General features: G+C 43.3%; 1 protein-coding gene across 1 annotated transcript; it reads right to left on the reverse strand.

Annotated features, from left to right (window-relative positions):
• Positions 1 to 76: 76 nt before the first annotated feature.
• Positions 77 to 26,679, reverse strand: LOC308102408 (calpain-5). The gene is made up of 14 exons (XM_080452109.1): positions 26,599 to 26,679; positions 23,719 to 24,141; positions 14,323 to 14,488; positions 10,101 to 10,232; positions 8,815 to 9,020; positions 8,059 to 8,251; positions 7,133 to 7,326; positions 4,947 to 5,024; positions 4,051 to 4,510; positions 3,292 to 3,414; positions 2,150 to 2,346; positions 1,762 to 1,880; positions 1,496 to 1,632; positions 77 to 1,186 (listed from the first exon to the last, which is right to left on the reverse strand). The coding sequence occupies exons 3-14, from the start codon at positions 14,485 to 14,487 to the stop codon at positions 1,010 to 1,012; spliced, it is 2,181 nt and encodes a 726-aa protein (XP_080308235.1). The 5' UTR covers position 14,488; positions 23,719 to 24,141; positions 26,599 to 26,679; the 3' UTR covers positions 77 to 1,009.
• Positions 26,680 to 27,507: the final 828 nt, after the last annotated feature.

Below are 27,507 nucleotides of genomic sequence, written 5' to 3' on the forward strand. Positions count from 1 at the left end.
AGGTACCCTACATACTCAGACATAACAACACCAAGAACAACAATAATAACAACAAAAACAAAAACAACAACAACAACAATGTGGTGGGGAAAACATTTAAAAAACCATCTGCAGCAGTTTCAATATCTGCTGTTGTCTTTGTTTCTGGGTAAATAAGCTCCTGAGCTCATTAACACATTGTCGAACCAGCAGTTAGCTTAGAGTAACTTTATGAATGTAGACTTAATTTTAGCTATGAGAGAGTTATATTCTGGTTTGATAGAAAGTAAACACACATTTGGGGGAATACCTGTATGTATCATTGTTTGCAAGTATTTGGTCAACCAACCAATCAGTTTCTCAAATTGTCACACAATGTTTCTTCTCCTTTAATTATTAATTTAACCATTTCTTAATGCTTAGATTAACACTGTTCAATAATGGTGTACTGTAACTATTTTGTAATTGGGGCGTAATAAATACGGGGTACAATAATGTAGATATGGGGAAACCGTTTTGTAAGCGAAAGGTATCACTTTTTCAAATGGTGGTTATAATCTTCACATTATATATATTTTAGCACCAAAGTTACATGCCATCTGCATGGACTAAATCAATTTCACCACTATCTGTCCAGCAGATGTGTAAAAATGTATATGTTATATATATTATATTGTCACTGTCTGGCAGAAACCTCCATCTTTCAACTTTTTAATGTTTTTTCGTAAATGAATGCAATGACATAACAATATCACCCAACTCTGTCGGGTGGAAACCTCATATGTCCAAAACTTTTACTGCTTCTGCAAAAGTAGCAAAAGAAGCAGATCTACAAGCTTGAAACGCGTTGCTTGGCGCAGTGTTTCGAGCTTGTGGATCTGGTACTTTTGCTTTTGCCTGACAGCGACGATATGTCAATTATGGTCATTTTCCCTATTGAAAACAAGACTACCTTATCAAGTGTTCTCCAGGTACGGCAGATGTTTGCCATGGCTGAGAGATGCTTGGACAGCCCTCAAGTGGCTGTCAGTCACAAGTCTGTCAGACATTCACTTGAAGTTGTTTCTACGTAGACGCAACCTTGGCTTCCTGAACGGGACTGACCGCCTCGGAGATCAATCACGTGACTCTTTCTCTTCTCACTGTTTCCAGTCTGGAGACGTAGTCTTCCTAGCAGAGAATCCCACAGTAGACCTCGGCGCCATAACTGCACACGGGCAAACACACACACACACACACACACACACACACACACACACACACACACACACACACACACACACACACACACACACACACACACACACACACACACACACACACACACACACACACACACACACACACACACACACACACACACAGTAATGGATGATTAGTGTTTCTTTTTGCGTGCGTGCGTGCGTGCGTGCGTGCGTTCGTTCGTACGTATGTACGTACGTACGTACGTGTGTGTGTGTGTATGCGCGTGCGCACGTGCGTGCATGCGTGCGTTTATATCCATGTGCCTCAGTACCTCAATAGAGATGTGTGTGTTGAGGTGTCTCCTGTAAAAAATTGCCAGGAGGTTGAACTCTGGATTTCCATCCTCCTTAAACACCCGCGTCCTAATGGTGTCATTCTCACATCGCACCACAGCATACACATTCGGGGCTGTGGAACAGATGATGCACAGCAAAAGTTAACTCTCAGAGTCAAATGAACACTCTGGATTTAGACACGGAGAGAGGGAGCACGTGGGCGGGTACTAGGCAGGTACTGTAGATAGATAGACAGACAGACCTTTATGTTTGGGGTGACTAAGTCCTGACGCCCTGTGGAGATGGACAGTGGTCACCATTCTGGGCTGAGGTAGACAGCACTGGAATGCAGACGGGGATGGTAAATCCTCCCACAACTCCCTATATGGATTAGAGGGAGGAAGACAGGAAGGAAGGAAGGAAAAAAGGGAAGAAAACATAAAGAAACAAAGAATTAAACAGAAAATCGGGATTCAGGATCGAAAGAGGAAGTTGTGTATACAATACTTTCTCAATGACATTCAGTGACAAAGCGTGGTCACGTATACTGTACCCAAGCTATTCTTGAAGTCACTTCATTTCAATATCACACTAAAAACAAAAACAATATTGCGCACAACATGCACACCCACAAACTCACACACACATACCTGAGTTGGATGTGGGAATGGGAGAAGAGGCGTAGAAGGAAACGCCCTGTAGAGCCTGGCAGAAAGGTGGTGGGCAGCACGGCGTAGCGGCCAGGGGCCAGGGTCCCCCTCAGGGTCACACTACGGGAGTCCATGTAGATGGAGCTGGCTGCCTGCTCCACCACAACCTGCACACGACTGCAGCGGTTCACCTCCACCTGATGACAGAAGGGTGGAGCTGGAGAATGCAGCAACCAGAGTCTGAGGCTTTAGTCCACTGTTTCCCGTCAAGCCAACGCTTGGGTCACGGACCAATTTTTATGGGTAGCGAGTAAATATCCCCTTTTTTCGTTTCCTATTTTTTTTTTTAAAAGAAACATTTAAGAATTAGTGAAAATAGCAGATCCACAAGCTCGCAACGCGGTGCGAAGCGACGCATTGTGAGCCTGTAGATCTGCTATTTTCACTAGTTTGGGTCTCAGGCAAATGTCTAATTTCTCTTTTAGGTCTTGAGCTAAAACGTTTGGGAAGCACTGGCTTAGTCCACATGTACACGGCGTGTGGACGAACCCCCCCAAACGCATATAACACGAATACATGTACGTGTGGACATGGCCTACTGCATGCTATCCTCTGATGGAGTGACCATGTCTGGCTGGAAAAAAATTATGCTGTGAAGCCTATGGAACTAGTTCAGGTAGATAACTCCAAGCAGGCGCAAACTCAACATCAGAGGATCAGTCACATGCACACTTTATCTGATCGGGCTATTTAAACCTCCCTGCTTTCCTGATCACTTCACTTGCTGTTGCTCTATGCTGCTGCTGCTGCTTTGTTCTATGAAGTTTTTGTTTTGCGCTCCCACCACCGGAGCATCCACCTGTGGGCTCCGTTTCAATGATTCCCTTGGGAGGGGGGGGATGTAATATTTATTTATTATACACATTTTCATGCGTACAGGGAATTGGGGAATGAATTGAGACAGAGCCTTGATGCCAAAATGTATTTACATATTTTTAGAGTTGTCTTGGACTGAACTAAGCACATAGTCACCATTCTTCCTCACCCACAGACATTTCTCAATCACCCACAAACGTCCATGAATGTGTGAGTGGGTTACATACAGTAGCTGCCCATAACAACACACACAAATAAGCCCTCACCTTAAGCACCTCAAAGCCGATCGGTAAATTCTCTCCTTCTCCGTCTCTCCTCCGTATCCTCCTGTCCTCCTGCTGCAGACAGATCAACACCTCCTCCTCCTTCCCACACACCTCAAACATGAACTGCGGAAGAAGAAAAAAAAACAAGCAAACAAGTTAAAATGCAGCAACAAGCAAACAATCAAGTGGTCATCTAACCATACTGGGCTGCACAACTCTTGCTTTGGTCTGGTTAAGACCGGGAACGCATCTGTGTCATTTTTTGATTTTAGGCTATTCAAAAATAGCAGATATACAAGCTCATAGCGCGGCACCGAGTGCCGCGCTATGAGCTTGTAGATCTGCTATTTTTGAAAAATCATAATTTTTTTTCTTTGAATATATATATACATATATATATTATTTTTTTAAAACGTATGTTGCTATATATATCAGTGGTTCTCAAACTTTTTCAAGCCAAGGACCCCCAAAATGATAGGTATTTGGCCACGGACCCCCATCTGAAAATATTTTGTTCCAGGGACCCCCAGAAGCAAAGATTTGAGTTAGTATATTCAAAGATTTGCACACATTTTCACAACTTCTTTTCAAAAATAGCAGATCTACAAGCTTGTTATGAGCTTGTAGATCTGCTATTTTTGAATAGCCAAAGAAATCTAAAAATGACACAGATGCGTACCCGGTCTTAATTAATATTAATAGCACCATTGCACAGTAACATCCACAGAGTGCTGTGGTGTGTGTGTGTGGCATTCATACCTGGGGGTTGTGTAGGAAAGTGTCTCTGTGGTTGATGCAGCCTCCACATCGGCTCCTCTTATCCAACTGCGCCTCCCACCTGCAGTCGGGCTCTTTTCTCTCCCTGCGTTTGTCCTTCTTCGCCAAGTTCTCCTCTTTGACCGCGACCACCTTCCCACGCTTTTCTCCTCCTGCTCCTCTCCCTCTCTCCCACCGTCTCTCCCCAAGGCGGGCCTCCTTGCGGTCGCCTCTCTGCTGGGAGGTGGTGCCCGGCTTGGCGCCGTTCTTCCCCGAGGCCAGTGAATGGCCGCTGCGGAGGAGGAGGGTGGAGGAAGAGGTTCCAGGAGAGGTGGATGCGGGGGCCCACTCCCCGAAGCAGCGTACCTCTCTCCAGTGAGAGGCAGGCCACAGCACAGGCTTTTCCTCCAGCCAGCATACCACCACATCAGTGAAATAGTGACAGAAGTCCTCAAACTCTATCCTGGGAAGGAGAGTGCAATATTAAATACTGTACTACTGCATGTGTCACATATGCAGTCACAGTGCAATACTCCTGTACTGATCCTGTGGAAAGTCCTGTTTACTGGCAAGCATTCCAATCAGTGCGATTAGATGGACAATAAGTCCTCAGTATGTACTATGTAGGCTACTGTATAATCATACAACTTGTCAATTTTATTTATTTATTCTATATAGGATTCACGTAGATTTTTGGGTTGTTCTATTGTGTGTTTGGAATGGAAAGGTAAATTATATAAGGTATATACCATTCAGAGCCCATACAAAACAGTAAACACACCGTTTCTTTAACTCTGTGTTAACATCATAATAAAGTACAGTAAATCAACCAAACAAATAAGAGTAAAATGTCCGCCGTGTGAATAAATAAATAAAATATCACATCCTCAAACATCTACCAGAACTCGCCGACATCTCGGACAGAGAGCCCCATCTTCTCCCTCTCAGCGCGGCCTATCTGCTTCCACTGCTGAGACCTGCACGGGGCGACCAACAACCAATGGTGGAAGAAGTACTCAAATGTTTTACTTAAGTAAAAGTATCAATACTATGCAATGTAGAAGTACTCTGTTACAAGTAAAAGTCCTGAATTCAAAATTGACTTGAGTAGAAGTACAAAAGTATTGGTATCAAAATGTACTTAAAGTACCAAAAGTAAAAGTACTGAAATGTTTGAAAATAGCAGATCTACAAGCTCACAACACGTCGCATAGATCGGCTATTTTCAAATAGCCTATGTTATAGCATGTTCTCCCCGTGTCTCCTAGGGTAGGTACCCTCACAAAAACATGCAGTAATCCTGGTCACTATACTGCCTCCCCCTGGCCAGCCGGGGCGCCTGATGGAGGGGAAGGGAACTGGTTGGAATAACGTGTTCCTTCCACGCGCTACGTCCAACCAGGGAAACTCTCCCCTGTCAGGTGACAAGAAGGTCAGTTGGCTCTCATGCATTGAAGGAGGCATGAGCTCGGCCCTGGCCTCCCTAGGTTGGCAGAGGGAAGGTAGTGCCCAGGATTACATAGACAATTGGCACTGGGTGTAAAAAATAGGGCTACAAAATCGTGGGGTAAAAAATAAAAAAATAAAAAATAGCCTATGTTTAAAATAGGGCTAGTCTAGTAACTAAAGTTTTCAAATAATTGTAGTGGAGTAAAAGTACAATATTTGCCTGTATTTTGCATGTATGGAGTAGAAGTAAAAGTATTGAAAATTGGAAATACTCCAGTAAAGTAAAAGTACCTCAAAATTGTAGTAGTAAGTACAGTACTTGAGTAAATGTACTTTGTTACTTTGCCAACATTTTATGCGCAGACTGAGACAGTATGACGTGGGAAAAAGTGTAATGGTACTCTTCCATCGATCCTTCGTGGAGAGTGCATTGACTTTCTGTTTTGTTTACTCGTATGGCTCATTATCATTGGTTAATAAGAACAAACTCCATAAAACCATCAATGTATCCAGCAAGATAGCTGGGGTACGACATGAGAGTATGGCAGCAATGTATGAGACCCGGGTGCTTAGGAAGCACTGCTAGGGATAGAACGCACCCGTTATACAGTCAATACCACCTTTTACCATCAGGACGACGGTATACAGTGCCAATGTTGCAGGCTAGGGCTTCAAGATCATTTGTCCCTACAAGTATAGGACTCCTGAACAAACAGGCCCCATCTCAGTTCTGTGCATAAAATGTAATGTGATGCCTCTTGAATCATGACTGGTAGACTTTTCTGGTTTTCACTCTGAAAAAGAGGAGCTGTGTAGCACTGTCAATGTATTGTGTGATCTGTCTATGTATTTGTATTTATGTTATGTGTTTGTGATTTTTTTGTATCCTGATGGCTGCTTGGCACAAAATGAATTTCCGCAAGGACAAATAAAGTATCTATCAATCAATCTATCTATCTACTGTAACAACAATGCATGTGACACCCTGAAGATGTCAGTTGTATCCCGTTTTACAATAACCATTGTTTTTAATATTTCTTGAACGAAACAGCCATACAAATAAATGCTTTTTAATTTCTTTCCAGTAGAGTGCCTTGGGTTCTTTTCATCCTTTGTTGAACTTTTGGGATCCCTATCAAAGAGCACCTTCATCACACATTTTGGGCGTCTGAGCAGCACTCCAGAAGTTTTCTGAACAGTAAATGTGTGCTATTCTGTGCAGGCATTAATTGGCATTAAACCCTTGACAGTCAGAAGTACAGCGAGATCCAACTTACCTCACATTTAATTATTACACTCAACTAGAACAGACTCTATACTCAAAGCATTTATTGCTCCATTTTGGCTCTTTTTACAGTGATACTCTAGGTGACACATGTCCCTGTGTGTACAACAATGACGCAGGCATCTAGTAAAGACCATTCCAAAAGCATTGTAAACTGTCAGCAATGCCAGCAAAAGTCAGCAGAGTGCGGTGACATTGTAAAATGCTGGGGGAGGAAAAAGAGGATTCACATGGTAAAATTGTCAGCAGAGATTTATCTGTTTTTCCCCGAACACCTGCAAAAAAAGTAGAATGTTTTCAACAGTTAAGCACATGGCATCTTTCACGTCTGGATGTATCTGTGACCCTTACCCCCGACTCCAGGCCCCTGTCCAATCCGTGGTGCCCCAGGGGTTCCTCATGCGCACCATAAAGACCCGGGAGACCCCACACTTATTCAGTAGCTTTTCCCCAAATCGCACCTTCCTCAGTGCGGTAATCCCATAGGCATGGCCCCGCACCAGACCACAGTCTAGTACGGTCTCCACAGTCTCACCCTCTGCTGGCTGACACAGACACACAGAGAGGGGTGTAAGATTGGATCCTGCATCCAACACAAAACAAAACAGACATCAATCAATGTCATGGAGACGGAGAGACAGATGAACAGGCAAGCAGACAGACAGACAGACAGACAGACAGACAGACAGACAGACAGACAGACAGACAGACAGACAGACAGACAGACAGACAGACAGACAGACAGACGGGAAGAGATCAAAACATGACAGTGTTGTCTTCTGGTGAAAAAACGATCAATAATGATTCTTAAAGGGACACCATCACGATTTTCAACATTATGCCGTATCTATATATTAAATGACCTGTGGCAGAACATTTTATTGCGATGAGCCATGACAAGTGATGCAACGCTTTGTGAGCTTGTAGATCTGCAATTTTTGCTTATTCTTTTTTTAAATATATAAATGAAGAATTAACATTTCAAAATGTTCGCCTATAACATGCCAAAAATAAGGACCTCAGGTTCAAAGTGGTTCAAATGTACTGTATATATTTATATTAGTACTGAAAAAGTATTAATATATTTTTGTATAGTTTAATATACAGTATATTGCAATAATATGTGCGCTTGAACCCGTTTGGGAACCACTGCTACAGACTATGATAACCATCAACAATTAATTCACCTCAACAGCGTGATAAGTGTTCCTTTAATGTGTTATTTTCAGACTATGATGTTGCATCCATAATAATATTAAGATTCATAGTTGCCGTACTCGTATAGAGCAGGTGATGAGGGCTTTGCTTTCGTGGGCCTTGGCCAGCGTGTGGAAGAGCGTCCTTCTCTGGTCACTGTGCTCTGTCAGGGCCTCAATGTCCAGGGTGAGGGGCTCCGACACCCCCCCTGTGAAATCGACCAGTGCCTCCGCTGTGTTGCCCCCCTCCAAGGCCTCATAGCATCCATTTAACCTGACGTGTTGGGCAAAAAGAGTTGGTTTATGTTACCACTGAGCTCAGATCGTGTCCTCCTTTGGGCAAAAAGAGGACACGATTGATTCACTCAATTATTCACTGTGGTGTAATTCTTTTTAAATATGAATCAGGTTGTTCTAATAGCATAGAGACCACATGGGCAGGTTTTAGGAAGTTAACTCCTAAAATTGTCCATCCACATCAATACGAGTGTGACGCTTGCTTGCCCACAAAATGCCTCATTGGGAATACTGAAAAAGGCCAAAACTGACATAAAGTGGAATAGTGTTGGCCTCCAGAGAAAGGCCAAAACTGACATGAAGTAGAATTGTAGAATTGTCTCTGTCAATATGGATTGGATCATAAACGTTGTTGTTTCTATAACCATGAAAAAGTTACGATACTCATTAAAATCATGAGAGTGTCCCTTTAAGTTGACCTACATTTCAGGAAGATCCAGTCAGACTGCTTTGCGTGAAAGAAAAAAAAAGAAAGATAGAAACTCTACTCTCCACCAATCTTATCAGATAACCAGACAGGCGTTTTCCATTACCACTCACTTGGCATAGGCCTTCTCCAGCAAAGCGCTCCAGAACTCCCGGGGAGTGGCGGAGCGGCAGAACAGCAGCACGCCGTCCTCGCTCACGGGGAGACGGTCGTCCACCACCACGTCCAGCCATCTGCCAAAGCGCCAGAAGCGGAAGTGGAAGAGCCCAGCGTAGGGATGCTTGGGGTTCCATTCCTGTTCCACGTGATCAGGAATCACCTGGTAGGAAGGAGTTGAGGCAGTTACGAGGAATCCGAAATCAGTGATTGTCACATCGTTATTTCCATAGAAAAAAAAAGAAAGGGAAGTAGAAGGAGGGGGGGGGGGGGGGCAAGGGGGAAAAGAGATCAATCAAAGAAAACAAACAAATGATCAATTATTATTATCAATTATCTTATAATTAAGGTGCTATTTAACCCTGCTTCTGGTCAGACTGAATAAAATACATGCATTTCCTTTTGGAAAATGTGGACAGTCTGATATGTTTGATATATTATGTTACATTTCACAATTTAAAAAATGTAATTACAAATTTATGTCAACCATATTAACCATTGCATCCCTTTGTTTTGTGAATGTTTTCAATACTTTTGTACTATTTTTACTTCAAAATAGATCAAACAGATCTACAAGCTTAGATCAAATAGATCTACAAGCTTTAACGCGCCATGATGCGATACATGTTGAGCTTGTAGATTGGCTAATTTTGCTATTTGTCGTACAGAGACGTATATAGAGCTTAAACGGTTAAGGCAACACCCTCTACTCTGTTTGTTTTTTTTACAAATCGAGCCCTGGAGGAAGGGAAGGTTGGGAAGTTAAGGAAGAAGGAACATTTATTATGAAATTCACTCGAGTACATCATTCATAATCATCTCCCTTTTTGAGTATAATATACACAAAAAAGATGAACTGACAAAACTGTCTCTCCACGTTGAAAACTAATATTTATACCATTTATACCAAGTCAGTGGTTCTCAAACATTTTCATGTCAAGGACCCCAATCTGAAAATATTTTGTGCCAGGGATCCTCATAAGAGTAGATTTGTCTTAAATGTTTCCAAATTATTCAACATTTTCAAAAATGTTTCAGATTTTTCCGAATTGTTCAAAAATAGCAGATCTACAAGCTTATAGATGTATAAAATAGGGTTAAAGCGGTTAAACTGATTTTGATGTATTAACACATTTTGCTGGGGACCCCCTGCAAACCCCTCACGGACCCCTGGGGGTCTCCGGACCCCACGTCGAGAACCACTGCCATGAGTCAGAACATGAACACTCAAACCCACACAAACCTTCTTCCAGAGTGACGGCTCTGATGCCACACAGGAAATGGCTGCCACCATCCAACAGTTACCCAGACTGCCCTGGTGCAAATCCCGTGTGCTGATGCCGTCAACAAATAAACGTGGATCCTTACATAAGTCCTGGGGGGTGTGTGTTCCAGGACAGAAAGAAAGAGATAGAGATAGAAATAAACATTCAGCTTTGTCAAGGAGCACATGCAGTGACGAATACACCCTCCCCGCTCGGCTTACCTCCCAGAACACGGGCCAATTATGTTCGTATATAGACGCTCGACAAAGCCAGATGCACCGCAGTGGATTTGAAACCCATAGAATAGACTCTGCGTGGTGGGGGCTACTTTACCACTGCGCCACCTGAGCGTTTCATATTTACCTTTTTTTGCACACCTGCTTTTTTATTGTGTTTGTATAATAGCTAAATTACTGTGTAATTTTCCCTGAAGACGGCTATTTCTATTTGGGGGGGGGGTGTGGTTGCTAGACAACGGTCAACATGACCAGTGAAATCACTATTGTTAGGCAGAGATTTCGGCTGTGTGTGACGTCAGACCAGAGCAGCAAGAGGGAGAGAGAGGGGGGAGGGATGTAGGAAAGGAGGGGGAGAGTGAGAGTGTGAGAGAGGTAGACAGAAGTGCCTATTTATACCATGGAATAACCTAGCCTGGTAAACCCTCCCTCCGGAAATCTCATTTCCATTTGATTTCGAATCAAATAGAAATGAGATTTCCGGAGGGAGGGTTTACCAGGCTAGGAATAACCTGGCCAATGCTGGATAATGAAACCAGAACACGTTGATCGGACGCATCGCTGATCGATGCATCGTTTCATGACACATTGTCAGCTGTGCAAGCTGATAACGTACCTCAAAGCGCCACTTTTTCTCCTTGTCTACTATAAAGTTTTGCAAATTTTACAGTTGTTCAGTACTGTAAAACATACTTACATAAAGAGACACACTGTTAAAGGCAAATAACCCCTTCATACACACACAAGCCCCGCCACACACATAAACAATCCGGGGGTCATGACCCGTGCCAATGAAACTCTAGAAAAGTTATGAACGCAGTTTTCCCTGGGATAATATCAAGTTCATATCAAGTCCAGTTCAGCAGATGAAGTCAGACAGATTTAGTGACAGATGTGATGCCTTTGAGTGGGAATTGGATCAAGTCAAGTTGATTGTGTGTGTGTGTGTGTGTGTGTGTGTGTGTGTGTGTGTGTGTGTGTGTGTGTGTGTGTGTGTGTGTGTGTGTGTGTGTGTGTGTGTGTGTGTGTGTGTGTGTGTGTGTGTGTGTGTGTGTGTGTGTGTGTGTGTGTGTGTGTGTGTGTGTGTGTGTGTGCAAATACTCATGAGCTTTTAAGTGTTTTGTTCTGCTTCTCTGCTGTTGGTGTGTGAATGGCAACAGAGAGGGGTGACAGGTGTCTCCCTTGCATTGGACTCCCCATGGATGTACGCTTAAAATACCCCAGCAGAGCATTAGGAACACAATACCATTAACCCATTGTTCTCTCACCACTGACTGAGCAACTAGACAGCCAATACAGTTTCAGGATGTCATGACATAGTGAAAGTCTGACTTAAACTTCTTACACTACGCCAGTGGTTCTCAAGCATTTTCATGTTAATGACCCCAAAATGAATATGCATTTGGCTGTGGACTGAAAACTCCATCTGAAAACAGTTTGTGCCAGCGACCCCCATACAATAGTTGTCGTTAAAATGCTACAAAAATATGCAAAATCATCAAAAAAAAATTGACAATAGCAGATTTGCTATTTTCAAATAGCCAATGCATATAGCGTTAAAGTGTTGAAACTGATTTTGTTCCCCCTGAAACTTTGCAGAAATGTAGTCTTACTCCAATTGGTCAAACGGGGGCGCTATAACAATTTTTTGAAAATGCAAACTTTAAACAGGCAAAAGTCATGCCTCGTTTGGCCGACAGCCATTAAACCTGCTTACACATGTGCCTTGACTCATGAGGAACACATCTATCACGTTGACCAGTAAGCACCACCCTTAGATTGTCCGCAATCTTGAGCAGTTTGAAAAACACTTAAACCCAGGATTTTTCAGCTATTTGCGTGAAACTGTATCATCTGTGTGATCTCTTTTTTCAGAGTTTCTGTCTGTTGGTCCAATGGCTTCTCGCTTGAGCACGTGCCTTAGGGTCGCCAGTTCAAGCCTCACTTGATGCAGACTTCATTTAAGTTGCATTGCACACAACATGATTGTGTCAATTAATGCATGTGCAATTGTTAAAGATAACCTGAAATGCTTATTTGAGAGGGTATGTTTTTACTTCATTCTGAAAATAGCCGATCTACAATCTCAAAACTTTTCATATAGCAACGTATTTCTGAGCTTGTAGATCGGCTGCTTTCACTGGTTTCGGTTCCGAGGAGACATACAATTTCTCTATTGGTAAATGGTTTGTGAACGAGTGATCTTAGTGTTAGTGAAACAGGGGCTTGGTTCATGACAGAAGGCAAGAGTTTATTATCTTCAACAGACAACTTCAGCCTGGACAAAGCTATAGCACTATAGGTAGTGTTGCAGCCTGTCAATCCGAAGGATGATGGTTCAATTCCTGTTAATGGCAATAGGTTGAGATGTCCAATCAATCTATTACGTTTCCATGTCGCTCTCTCTCTCTCTCTCTCTCTTCATTCTTCAATCACTGGCCCCGTATTATTGCTGCTTGCAGCTATATTTTATATTTGTTACTGTACTACGAGAGGCTATTTAGGCTCTGTAGCTAAGATAAACTACATTTTCACACGGCTATACCCACCTCGACAATCTGTGCTAAAAACTCCTCTGCAGCCTACAAACATGTGCTATTTAAATCAGGTGGCGCCCATTGCATAGACACACCAATATACCCCAGGTCAGTTGGCAACACGCGCCACACACACTCTCAGAAGGTTCGAGTTACACTGTCCTGTCTCCTGTAATAGAAAGTGCCTTAATTAACTTGATCAGAATGGAAATATAACGTGCTAAGCACACTGCCTTTAAACGTGGGTGTGGAGAGAGAAGGATATTTGCAAATCATTCTTAGCATTTGTTGGAACGTGTCTGATGGACGACTAGCATGGTGATGGCTGCATTGGAAAGGCCGGTGAGTGCCAGAATGTTTAGATGATCACAACAACAACAAAAACAAGAAATTGGAATTGATCTTGAGTGTGTACAAATGGACACGTAAGGGGCAGTATTTAGTAGTGCACTCTATTCCCTCGATGAAGATCATGCTTCCCACTATGTGAATTAGCCTGGGTAGCCTCCAGACATTCAGTTCACTCCATGCAGATGTAAAGAAATACTCTGTCTGTAAATAGTCAATCTGGGAACCCATCGGTAACAAAAAGAAAAAAATCAGCTGCAGAGCTCTGAACCTGTCTTGAGAGATTAGTAAATAGTATGTGACTCCAGATTGTAAGTAAGTAAGTAAGCAAGTAAGTAAGTAAAACTCTCTCTGTTATTTGTTATGATCCTCCCATTAAAAGTGAGTTTTAATTTAACTGTGTGTCCACGTCTCTCTCATGTCTAACTTATGCTCCTTTTTTTTTTAATCTCTAATTTTTTATCCCGCGATTTTTGTAACCCATTTTTTTCACCCGGTGCCAATTTCCTAAGTGATCCTGGGCGCTACACCAGCCCTACACCAGTATTACTGGTCACCCCACAGTAGGGAGGCCAGGGCCGAGCTCATGCTTCCTTCAGGCATGAGAGCCTACTGACCTTCTTGTCACCTGACAGGGGGGAGTTTCCCTGGTTGGACGTAGCGCGTGGAAGGAACACGTTATTCCAACCAGTTCCCTTCCCCTCCATCAGGCGCCCCGGCTGTCATGGGGGAGGCGGTATAGTGACCAGGATTACTACATGTTTTTGTGAGGGTATTAACTACCCTAGGAGACACGGGGAGAACATGCAAACTCCACACAGAGTAGGCCCTTTCGCCAACCCCACCTAGGGTATGGGTGCTGATGACGCGGAGGAGAAGACACGCCCCCAGCGCCCACAGCGTCCCCGGCGGGAATCGAACCCAGGACCTTCTAGCTGTGAGGCGACAGCGCTACCGACTGCGCCACCGTGCCTCCTGTAACTTATGCTCCTTATGTCTAATTTATGATCCTAAAATAGCAGATCTACAAGCTCACAACACCATCTTATGACAAAGTGTAAATCACGCTTCACTCTCACCCTCGGCCTCTTCCATGTGACTCCTGGCGGTGGTTCCCGCTTGTAGAAGAGGGACTGAGCGGAGGCGGGGAACAGTGGATCCTTGAAAAGCACGCCTCGACCTAAGCAGCTCTGCTTCAGCTGACGATAGTTCTGACCCTGGAAGTCACACACTTTTTCTGGCATTCTGAGTGGGGAGGGGAAGAGAAATAGGAGAGGCAGTGTGTAAGAAATGCTCTTAATACTCCCTGACTTCCATTGCAACTAGAAAAGGGCGTTCCTCTGAGTGCCCATCTCCGCCAGGCTTGGTTGCCAGCCAGGCCTGTGTAAGTAGTCTATCTATAGCTATCTAAAAAAAAACATTCTTAGCATTTGTGGTCAAGCAAAAAAATAAAACAACATTCTAAATAACATAACATGTAAACAAGTAACCAAGAAACGTCTGCATAGTATAACTAGAATCTAAATTCAGTAACACGATAGTTCATGTAGACACGGAAGGCAGAATGTTTATGTACTTCATTCACACTCCCCGGACCCCCCCATTCGCTAACAAGCTTATTCAGTTGTACTCCTTTAAGGCATACGTTCAACCCCTTGTCATTCTCATTTGCTACAAGCTAACTCACTCACGCCCTCATACCCACAGTGCATCTCAGGCGGTTCATTTAAGCAGCTCTGTTCTCTGTTCACTATGTGCGTGGCTGTCAGTGCCGGTTGTACAGCTGTAGGTTTTCAAATTCCTTGGTTGCCGAACCAATGCATTTTGCTAGCTGCTGCCATCTGCTACTTATCTACGGTTTGTGTGCTGCTCTACGATATTTTGGTGCTATATGAGATGATTTGCTAATGATGCTGACTTTTAACACTGCTACAGCAGCCAATGCTTCTTCTATTGTTGCTGCTAACACTACTGTGCTCATAGCTCAAAGCTAATACAGCATGCTTGCTGCCCATGTACAGTAGAAGCTTGGTTGTAGGCTACTCTCTTTTACCATGTGGAAAGCTGGAATTGTTTGTAGCTTAAAGCTAACATAGCATGCTGCGGCATGTAGAATCTTTGTTTGTTATACAGCACTGCACAGTTAGCATGCTTGCTTCCCATGTGGAAAAAATTGAATTGTTTGTAGCTTAAAGCTAACATAGCATGTTTGTTGCCATGTAAAAGCTGTGATTGTTTGTTCAACACTGCTCAGTTAACACAGCAGGCTTGCTTTCCATGTAGGCTACTCCCCTTTACCTCATCAGGTAATGGAACTTGGCTATTTTAGTTTATTATTATTATTGTTTACTTAAGGTATAGAAGTAATGGAGCTATATTTGGGCCAAATCTTTCCAAAATAAGTACTGCTTCTAAGTTCTAATGCTGTTCTGCTGAGGCACTCTTGACTCTGGGGATACCCACAATGGTGCAGTGCCATCTAGTTGGCTCTGAAGCTTCAAGCAGAGCTTCCAACAGTTGTATTGCTACTGCTTGCTTAAATGCTTTCATAATATGTTTATACTTAAGGCTGTCGTAGACAATCTGTGTGCAACGGGGCATAATATAAGACAAGTCAATTCAGACATGTACTCAAGCCAGGATAGGAAAACACAGCATGTGTATCAAATCAGTGTTGCCATGTCTGCTTATTATAAGCGACTTTGGGATTGTGTTCTGTAAGTCACAGCAAATATGATTACTAAACAGTGTTCATGTGAAGGAACCCCAGATTCATATGTAATCATGGTGCAAAAAAAAAAAGTTTAATATTCTAAACATTTGTTTTGCGACTTGTTTTTATAGACTTGGCCACTTGTTTCTCTTACACTCTGGCAACACGGCGTGGTGGTGTCACGTGACTACTCCTTGGGAGTAATCAGGAAGTCTCATACAATACAGCAATGCATCTTGGGTACTGTAGTCTATGCAACTGACAGTCATATCATGGGGATCAGTTCAATGCTACCGTGTGAGAATAAGGTGAAAGGGCAAGGGTGTTTTCTTTCTTAACTGGTCATGTGCAGGCATTATGGCAGTGTATCTGTCATGTTAAATGGTACACAACTATCATGGGATATTCAAGTTAATTTAATCCACTCAGTGAAGCTGTTATTTCTGCATTCCTGTTCTATTCACTTAATCAACGCTCAAGTTCAGGTAACTATAATATGGGTGGATTAGTTTGCAGATGCTTAAATAGATAATTACTTCATGGTGGATTTGAAGTCTTGTGAAATGGGGCGATTGCTTCAATTGTAGTGGGTTGTCCTCCAGGGGGTGCCATTTAGAGGGCAAACAAAGGTTAATCTGATTCTCAGATGCAGGTGGATTCATTAGTGCACTGAAGCTAATTTGCACGTTACTTCACTTTTAGCTAACCATGTCATTGTAAAGGGATATTCATTGCTTGAATTCACACTGCTTCTGTTTTTCGTTTCATGATTGACTGCTATTATGGTGATCCAAGGCTTATGATGGCATGACCTTCTTTCCATCACGGATGCCGGGAAGGTTCAGGTTGGGTTTCTGTTAGTTCTAAAGTGCGAGCTACTGATTCTACTACTAAAAGGGGCTGTTGTATATCATTATGTAGCATTGACACCGTACTGCTATTTCAAGTCAAAAGCTTAACAGGTAATGTGAGGTAAGGATTGTAGTATATGTAAGAAGGGTTAATGGAAGTAGTTTGGAAGAAGAGCAGATAATGGTAGCTATTTCTATTCATTGTGGATTGAAGCTTGTGAATGGGGTGATTGTTTTAACTTTATTATCTCTAGGGGGTGCCATTTAGAGGGCATACAAAGGTTAATCTGATTCTCTGCTGCTTCAATTCCTATCATCATTATGGATTAGATTCATTGTTTGATGAGCTAACTTGCATGTTACCTTCACTTTTAGCTTAAACATGTCTTTGTAAAGGGATATTCATTCATTGCTTAAACTTGTTCTGCTTCTGTTTTCTGTTCATGAGCGACTGCCCATTATGGTGATCCAAGGTTGATGATGGCATGACCTTCTGTCCACCATGGATGCTGGGAATCTTCAGGTTCTGGGTTGCTGCCAGTCTTCAGTTGTACTGCAGCGCCATGGTCATTGCACAGCAGTAATCAAGATCACCTCGGTGGTATACCTGGATCTACTTCTGCTGAAGCCATGAGAGGCAGGTCATTCATTAATCAAATCTAAAACTCATCCTGGTTAAGTCTACTGAAAGCCTTGTCGGCTGCTCACTGCTTGATCTGCGTATCCACTCACACTCAATGTTATAAGGATTCAGCGTCTATACAATTCAGGTGTATAATATCAAATGGTATGGATTGTTAATGATCTTGGATATTTAAGTAGTCTGGGATGGTTGCTTTGAGCTAATTTCATGGATATTCAAATCGCTACATTCCACGTTGGGGTTGTGATATTGTGAAATATCAATTAAATCATGATTTGACTCAAGAGTAGCGGTGGATCACTCGGCTCATGTTTTGATGAACGCAGTTAGCTGTGAGAAGTAATGGGAATTGCAGGTCACATTAATCATCGGATTAAGTTTTATTAAGTGGAGAAAGGAACTATCTAATGTAGATATTGTTTGGAATTAGTTCTATCAGCATCTTATGGGTTCTTAGATATGGGAAATGCATTGCTTTGCACTGAAAGCTCACATGTTTCAATTAAGCACTCCTAATCAGTTATCATCCTAATGGAATATCATTTATTGTAAGAACTGATACCGCTTTTTGTCCGTTCTTTTCTATGTCTGCTACCTGAAATGGAGGTTAATCCTGGAGGAAATGATCCTGTCGTCTTGGATGATGGGAAGGCATGTCAAGGGCGTGGTCTGCTGCCAGGCTGTGTTCAGTGTGCCAGCAATGTGGACTCTGCCCCAAGCGTATACTCCTCACTACTTTCGGATCGGCGCAGCAACCTCCGCAGCATTGTTGGTCTTTATTCACTTAAAAGCCATGGGTCCCTGGTCGTCTGCTGCTTACGAACATTATATTCGTTTAAATACGGATGGAATTCTTGCAGCTCAAAAAGCTATGAGTGTTATGTGTGATCAATTATGGAATAATTCAGGAGTTGCATAATTGATCGCGTGTTAAGTATTGCTCTTGTCAGAGCGCAGGTTGGGGGTCAGGTACATTTAAGGGACGGTAAATCACTAAGGTGGTAAACCACTAGTAGCATGGTCGTGTTGGGTCTCACGTTGCTACAGTGGTATTAATGATGGGTGGTAAACCACTAGTAGCATGGTCGTGTTGGGTCTCACGTTGCTACAGTGGTATTAATGGTAGGTGGTAAAGTAGCATGGTCGTGTTGGGTCTCACGTTGCTACAGTGGTATTAATGGTATGTATGGTAAGCCACTAGTAGCATTGGTCGTGTTGGGTCTCACGTTGCTACTGTGGTATTAATGGTATGTATGGTAAGCCACTAGTAGCATTGGTCGTGTTGGGTCTCACGTTGCTACAGTGGTATTAATGGTAGGTGGTAAACCACTAGTAGCATGGTCGTGTTGGGTCTCACGTTGCTACAGTGGTATTAATGGTAGGTGGTAAACCACTAGTAGCATGGTCGTGTTGGGTCTCACGTTGCTACAGTGGTATTAATGGTAGGTGGTAAACCACTAGTAGCATGGTCGTGTTGGGTCTCACGTTGCTACAGTGGTATTAAGGGTAGGTGGTAAACCACTAGTAGCATGGTCGTGTTGGGTCTCACGTTGCTACAGTGGTATTAATGGTAGGTGGTAAATCACTAAGGTATGGTAAGCCACTAGTAGCATGGTCGTGTTGGGTCTCACGTTGCTACAGTGGTATTATTATGGTACACCATTAAGCATTGGTCGTGTTGGGTCTCACGTTGCTACAGTGGTATTAATGGTAGGTATGGTAGCCACTAGTAGCATGGTCGTGTTGGGTCTCACGTTGCTACAGTGGTATTCCATTAAGCATGGTTGTGTTGGGTCTCACGTTGCTTAATGGTGGTTTAGAAGGTAGGTTTAGCATGGGTAATACACTAAATAGTATATTCCGTCTATATCAGGTCACCGCTCGGGCGAGCGCGACTTGCCTTATAGGGTTCGCATTGCTGCCATCATATAGAGGGAATTTGACATTGCTGTCTATACACATAGTTATGCATAATTTATAGTTTATTTCCTTTAACATCAAAACACAGTAGGTTTTGCCAAACGTGCATCTAATAGTTGCTGCTGGCGCAGAATGTCGGTTTTTAGATGTGAAGGGCATCTTCGGTATGCATTTAAAGGAAATGTGTCATCGCTGACACTCACATAGTTAATTCATGTAGCATATTTCATTTATATCAAATGGATTTAAATGAAATTGCGTCTCTTTGATGCTTTAACTGATAAACATTCTTATATAGGTTAAGGTGTGGCTCTGTATTTGCTCACTGCAAGTGAGCGCGTGTTGGGGGTTTGTGATTGAATGATCTGTGACATGTTTACACAGGAATCTGTAATATCACATGAGCAGAGTCACACCGCCAAACTTGAATGCAATATCATTGCATATATGGGTTATGGTTAATATGGTAATGGTTAATAAATGGTAAATGGTTCATTAACTGTCTGGTTATTTCTGAGCTGAAGTGTCTAAATGAAATTCAGTAACACGATAGTTCATGTAGACACGGAAGGCAGAATGTTTATGTACTTCATTCACACTCCCCGGACCCCCCCATTCGCTAACAAGCTTATTCAGTTGTACTCCTTTAAGGCATACGTTCAACCCCTTGTCATTCTCATTTGCTACAAGCTAACTCACTCACGCCCTCATACCCACAGTGCATCTCAGGCGGTTCATTTAAGCAGCTCTGTTCTCTGTTCACTATGTGCGTGGCTGTCAGTGCCGGTTGTACAGCTGTAGGTTTTCAAATTCCCTCCACCTCCCCGGCCTCCTCCCTGTGGCTTTTAGTTCATATTGTTATTGGTTGATTCTGTGTATTGTACTGTGGTTCTATAGGTTGATTCTGTGTTGTACTGTGGTTCTATGATTCTGTGTATTGTACTCTGTGGTTCTATGATTCTGTGTATTGTACTGCGTTTTTGGATTGTACATGTTGTGGTTGTTTAATTATGCATTGAAGGTTCAATGTTATGTAAACTGTATTTTATGTTTCATGCTTTCTGTCTCTCCCTCTCTTTTCCCCCGACACGGTCGAGGCAGAAGGCCGCCACCCTAGAGCCTAGGGTCTGCCTGACGTTTTCTCCCAGTTAAGAGGGAGTTTTTCGTTGCCACTGTCGCAAATTGCTTGCTCAGGGTGGGATTGTCGGGTCTCTTCTCTACATGTAAAGTGTTGAGACAACTTTGTGATTTGACACTTGAATTGAATTGAATGCTCTGCTCTGGGGGTTTGTGATTGAATGATCTGTGACATGTTTGCACAGGAATCTGTAATATCACATGAGCAGAGTCACACCGCCAAACTTGAATGCAATATCATTGCATATATGGGTTATGGTTAATATGGTAATGGTTAATAAATGGTAAATGGTTCATTAACTGTCTGGTTATTTCTGAGCTGAAGTGTCTAAATGAACTAAAAATAGGTGACATGAAAGGACACAAGGATGAGGAGCGCTAGGGGGTGAGTTGGAGTCTGAAGAGGTGGGTTTTCAGACTTTGGTGGAAGATGGGGAGAGAGTCTGCAGTCCTCCTGACCGCAAGAGTCAGCTGGGGAGCCAGTAGCAAGAAGAGGCTAGGACGTGCTGAGCGTTACATCAATCAGTAACATCCTTGAGGTCCCTTGTCACTATCCACTTTCCAGATCATGAATTGTTTTGAAAGAGATGTCCTGGAACACCTAAGCATGCGTGTCTGTCACTTTCAGGGACCCCTTTGCCTATCGAAAAAATGCTGTAGTGGACGATGCTGTACTCCACATGCTTAACTCCAAGCACACAGAAAGAGAAGGCAGTTTTGTCAGGGTTAAGTGATTTAAAAATGTTACAACCCCAACTTTGCACAGTTCTACCATTGTCTGGATTTTAAACTACCTCACCTCTAGACCCTCCCGTTTGTATGTGAGAGCTGGTGAGAACTTCTGGGAACTCAGATTACACCATGTTAAATCAATAATCAAGTGTCAATTGACTTGAAAGGAAAGAAAGGTTTGAGGCTGCCTGGACCCTATCTTAGTCAAAGGCCACCTGTTTGAAATAGTCACCTCCTACAAATACCTGTAGTAAGTAACTAAAGTAAGTAGCCTTGGGAACCAACGATTCCTGAGCCATGTGGCCCATGGGTCAGGAGCCTATCTCCTGTTTCTGTGAGGCAGGTTGATGTACGAGTACACCCATGGTCATGACGCTAGTAGCCTATGTCACAGGGACTTACCCCCAATCTATCTCTTGATGCTGAGTGCCAAGCAAGGAGGCATTGGGTACCATTTGTATAGTCTTTGGTATGACTCGGCTGGGGATTGAACCCCAATCTCCCAGTCACAGGGTGGACACTCTAACCACAAGGCCACAGCTGGTTATAAATACCTGGGCATTGAGGCTAAACTGGAAGAACTCTAATACCATTTTTTAAAAAGACCAGTCAATTTTTCCTGTGCAAACTCAGATCTTTTAATGTTTGCACCAAACTCCCCCAGGATTTTATATTACAGAAGTAATCAATCAATCAATCAATCAAAACTAGTAATTGGGGTGCCCGATAGCCGAGTGGTTAGGATGTGTACGACATAAGCTCTATTGCCTGACAGCGATTCCCTGCGGTTTGACTCCTAGGGCCGGGCAGTGGTAGCCTGGTAAACCATCCCGGTCGCGGAATTCACATTGGAAATTAAATGTGAATTCCGCGTTTACGAGGCTAGGGCAGTCGGGCAGACCATTGCTGGGTGTCATTCCCCTACTCTCTATCCTTGTTTCCTGTCTCCACTATACTGTCACTAAGGGCAGAAAAGATAACAAACTAGTAAGTATTCGCTATAGGACATTTGTTAAATCTTGAGTCAACCAACTACTGTACAGTATAAGGTTGCACCTGCCTAGGATGTTTGAGTGGAATCAATGGAACCCACTCGGTAGCAGTGGTTCTCAAAGTGGGGTCCGGGCACCACAAGGGGTCCTTAAGGGGGTTCCGGGGTGTCCCCAGCTAAATTATTGCGAACGCAGCGGAAGGAGGCGCGCCTGTCAAGGTTGCGTTTAAGCCCGCCCCTTCCCCCGGAAGCCACACCCCGGAGAAGGCTCCTAAAAACACCCCATTGAAACCCCATGTTAAATGAAAAGTGCCCGAATCGCTCCGATCTACGAACAAATACTTCGGGCTCGGATTTTGGCTCCGCCCCCCGGAAGTGAGTGAAACAGGCACTTCAAACACTTTGTTGAATTGTTCAAAAACATTCAAAGTTTTTTTTTGGTGAATTTGTATTTTTCTAAGATGCTCCTTTTAACGCAGATTTTATTCTATTTTTATTTGTTTTGCGTTCGCTTCCCACGTTCGCGCGTCGTACTTGTTGATAGTCACAGTAGGAATCAAATGGACCCTTTTAGACCTGTAAATGGGGGTCTGACTCTGTGGCCTAAAGCACACCAAACCAGAGGGTCCTTGAAATGAAGAAGTTTGAGAACCACTGGTGTACAGGTCAGGACATGAATCAATGTGCAGTCCTGCCAGCTGACATAAGAGACATTTTATGCATCATGAAGTAGGTTAACCATTTGGCAGAGGTAAGTGGGTGCCGAACAGGGTCAGGAGAGGTCAGGGGGGGTGCAGTGAGGTGATGGTACCATTTTAGTCATTAGAGATATGAACTGCCAGGGACCCTGTGTGTGTGTGTGTGTGTGTGTGTGTGTGTGTGTGTGTGTGTGTGTGTGTGTGTGTGTGTGCGCGTGCGTGCGTGTATGTGTGCATGTTGTTTTTGTATCAAGTGGTGAACGAGGTGGTGCGATTCTGTGTCAGTGTGTATGCCAGGGCTGGTGTGTGTGTGTGTGTGTGCGTGCGTGCGTGCGTGCGTGTATGTGTGTAAATGTGCATGTTGTTTTTGTATCAAGTGGTGAACGAGGTGGTGCGATTCTGTGTCAGTGTGTATGCCAGGGCTGGTGTGTGTGTGTGTGTGTGTGTGTGTGTGTGCGCGCGCGTGTGTGTGTGTGTGTGCACAGTGACGTCTGGCGTCTGCTATAGGGACTTGCTGTGCAGAGGGAACACATGCAGGTGCTTGTGCTTGCAGATACTGCACCAGTCAACAGAATAATAAACCCTGTTTTTATGGAAAAATATACTGTACATATAGGAGCACATATACTGTAGCTATGTGTATATGTTCTCCTATGTATAATGGATCTGCATTTGGGGAAAACCTATTTTTTTAGTAACGCAAGGGCAGTTTTAGAGCAAAACTGTGCCTTCATCTGTGCATCGATGTCATGCTAACGGAAGTTTACAAACAACAGGCAAATACTTTTACCTTTAGATGGAACTTGATGTGTATTCTCTTCTCTGCTCCCTGTGACACAATTCCCTGCCACGGTGGTGCATCCAGTAATATGTCCCCCTTTTGGTCTTTAACAATACTGTGCCATCATTTTGGTCCACTGTCTTGGAAAGCATTCCGGGAGTCCTATTTATGCGGAACACGCTGACAGCCCTCCATGCAGTTGTGAGTGTCGGAGAGCCAGAAGGTGTGAGTGAATACAGCGTGTGTTCGTTCCCTTTCTCCTCTGTGGCTGTCTGTCTCCGGTATCCCTACGGCAACAGTTAAAGGGCTGCTGACAGGCTGTGGTGCACAGAGAAGCTACAGACCTTCACCTTCCCCTTTGACGCAGTTGGCAGCAGGTGACTTGCCGTCTAATGTCCATAATGTGCCTCCATCCTTGCTGTCAGAGTCATCCTGAACAAAGAATTTGAGGGAAATTTGAAAAAAAAAAAGAAACAGAAATGGACATCCAAAAGTATATTAGGAAACAGTGGGTGATACATGCAGTAAAAAAGATAACTAATGCCTATTACTCTACCCGACACTATATTTTATACACTACCCCTATCGTGACTGATCGACTCGCCATGCTCTCTTAAAGGAGTACTTCGCCCGAGAAATGACTTCATTTCTATCGTTTACCTACCCAGTGGTGTCTTTGACTTACGGAGAATTTTCATTCGTAAAATATTCCTTAACGGTGAATGAAGAATCCAGAAATGATTTAACAACAGCAAAACTATATCAAAAAATCTGTCCATAAAGTCCAAAACACAGCTCATGTGGGGCTTCAAAGTGTTTTCTGCCGTAATCCATTCAGCGCCTTCCCAAAATATGACCACAGAAGAAATAAATTGGCTGTGGGTTCGAATCCACCGTGGTGCATCCGGCTTTGTCGGGCGTCTATATGCGAACACGATTGGCCCGTGTTCGGGGAAGGGAAGCCAGGCGGGGAGGGTGGTATTGGTCATTGCACGTAATCCTACGGGCTGGGGCGGCACCTGTCAGCGGGGAGTGTTGGGCGGAAGGAGTAGACGAAGGCTCTATGTCCTCCCGGTGGGGGCTCCTCACTGGCAGGTGAGTCAGTAGGGTACAACAGCAGTGACAAACACAGAAATGTGTAAGTAAATAATCTTTTTAAACACATCCAGGCTAAGTGTGTGTGTGAATTAGGGCTGTCAGAACGAATTTCACTATTCGAAAATAATTCGAATGTGAAAAAAAATTATAATATTCGAATGCTTTTTCTTTTTTTTTTAACTAACTATATAAATTAAAGCCATAACCATAACTATAAACTAATATAGTTGGTTTCACTATTTTGTTTAGCCTGTTATTAGAGCATTTGTATGTGTGCACGTATATGTTTATTATTGTACTAAATTTACATAATTAAATTTACACAATTTACATAAAAAATGCATAATTTTATATAAATATATATTATATTACATATTCGAAAATATTCGAATATTAAATAATAAAGCATTGAAATTCGAATGGGATTATAGAGGAGAACTGACAGCCCTAGTGTGAATGTCATGTGAATGAGCTCTGGTTGATTGGGCACACCTACAGTATGCGCGTTCTTCGCTCGTGCATTTCACAGGTGATATTTGGAAACGTTTTTCAGCGGACTTCGGCAGAAGAGAATCTAAATGATAATATAGCGGCTTTTTGGACTTTACTGCATGGACAGATTTTTCATAGAGTTCTGCTGTTGTTAAATCAGGTCTCCGATTAATTCCATTCATCTAGTTTTTTCTTCAGTTTTGGATTCTTTGAGTTCTTTGAGTTCTCTGTGACAATGTGACTCAAAGAACTACAGAAATAAAGTCATTTATTGGGTGAAGTATTCCTTTAATGCTACAGTATGAGTACTCCTGAGATCTTCTCTCATACAGTTAACACTAACTGCTTCAGTAAGTCGTCTACGGTTGTATTATGTAACAGCTTCTACAGTTGAATGACACCCTGAAAACAGATAAAAACACATTGGCTGTGTCAGATTCCACACGTGACTTCACATTCAGGCTGTGGTGGCTACATACATACATGATGCATGTTAAGTGCGTGTGCGCGCGCGTAAGACTGTGTGTGCGCGCGTAAGACTGTGTGTGTGTGTGTGTGTGTGTGTGTGTGTGTGTGTGTGTGTGTGTGTGTGTGTGTGTGTGTGTGTGTGTGTGTGTGTGTGTGTGTGTGTGTGTGTGTGTGTGTGTGTGTGTGTGTGTGTGTGTGTGCGCGTGCGTGCGTGTGCATGCGTGCGTGCGTGTGTGTAACCACGACACCCAGGGTGATACTACTGTAGCTGTGCCTCTGTAACCCTAGATTTGTCCAGAGTCCAGACAGACAACAATAGATGGACAGGAACCACACTGAGTGACATAACACACAATTATAACATTGCAGTGGAAAGCTTCACTTGCTACAACCACACTGTTACATCAAACCCTCTTTGGGTTTCAGCCAATCAACGGCATGCACACTTTGTCTCCTTACAAACATAGTCAACAGCAGACAGTGTGTTATTATCTGGTAAATGTGTTCAGAGGGTAAGAAGAAAAACAGGTTTAGGCATTAGAAGCAGTAGTAAAGTGTCATGCATTAGTTCATAATGTGCTGTATGCACATGCAAATGCATTATACACACAACAAGCAGTGAGAGCACCTTCACCTTGCAACCGTGTTGATCCTTTTAATCATTTTGATGATTTCCTAAGTGTGTCAGAGAGAAAGAGAGCAAGAGAGAGAGGGACGGAGGGAGTGAGAGATAGATAGAAAGAGGGAGAGTGTCATGTGAGAGATTATGTGTCTAGGTGCTTGCGTTAATGAGCATGCGTGCACGCGCATATGTGTGTGTGTATCTCTTACTGCTGGCTTTGCTTATCTTATCAGGCAGTGTGTATTCTGTCCCTTCTCTGACCCCTCTCCTTCCAACGGCTTGATGAGGTCCGTCTGACTCCCATGTTTCCTCTCTCTCTCTCTCTATTTCTCTCTCCTTCCAATCCTGTCTTCCATTCTCCTAATACAGACAGGCGGTAATCTTCTTTCTCATTATCTACTGTACCGCCCACCCTCTCTGTCTATTAGTTCCTTCTCTGACTCCTTCTTTCCTTCTATTCTTCCCTCTTTCGTACGCGAGACAGCGACCGTCCCTTTCCCACTGGATCGCTGTAACTTGGCGACGCCCCTATAGTCACATTCCAGGCGGATAGCTACCCAGGCGCTGGCACTGCCTGGGGGGGACGATAATTTACGATTCTGTCCCTATCGGGACATAACTCGAACGGTGCTGAGTCAGCTGAAGTGGACTTCGCAAACGTTCGGCACGGCGACTCGCTCGGTCGGCGGTGCCTCTCGTGGCTCAAGTCCACTTCAGATGGCGCGCCTCCGTCATGGTAACTGTTTTGCCTAACTACTTCTTAACGTAAAGGGGCTACACCACCTCTAACTTTTTTTTTTTTAACACTCTTACCTTTTAACAGTCTTTCATCTGTCTGAACAGTGTCTGAGTGTCTGAACAGGCCATTTCACATAGACAAAGTAAAATAGTTGCGTCAGCAGTGGGATTCAATTTCTCAACGTTGGGAATGGGAGTCCAATGCAGGAAAGGCCTGTTCGAGCGTGTGTTTCTTGACATCTGAGTAATAAAGAGCTCCCCCTTCACTTTAACCACTTCACTGTCAACATCAGAACGATCCTCTTCTACTACACTCGAGGCCACGACCCCTGTTGAGTTTGCTGTTGAGTGAGAAAACAATGTTGCACATTAAGCTAATC

The sequence above is a fragment of the Gymnoscopelus braueri genome (genome assembly GCF_963280865.1).
Source record: "Gymnoscopelus braueri genome assembly, chromosome: 15".
NCBI lineage: Eukaryota > Metazoa > Chordata > Actinopteri > Myctophiformes > Myctophidae > Gymnoscopelus > Gymnoscopelus braueri.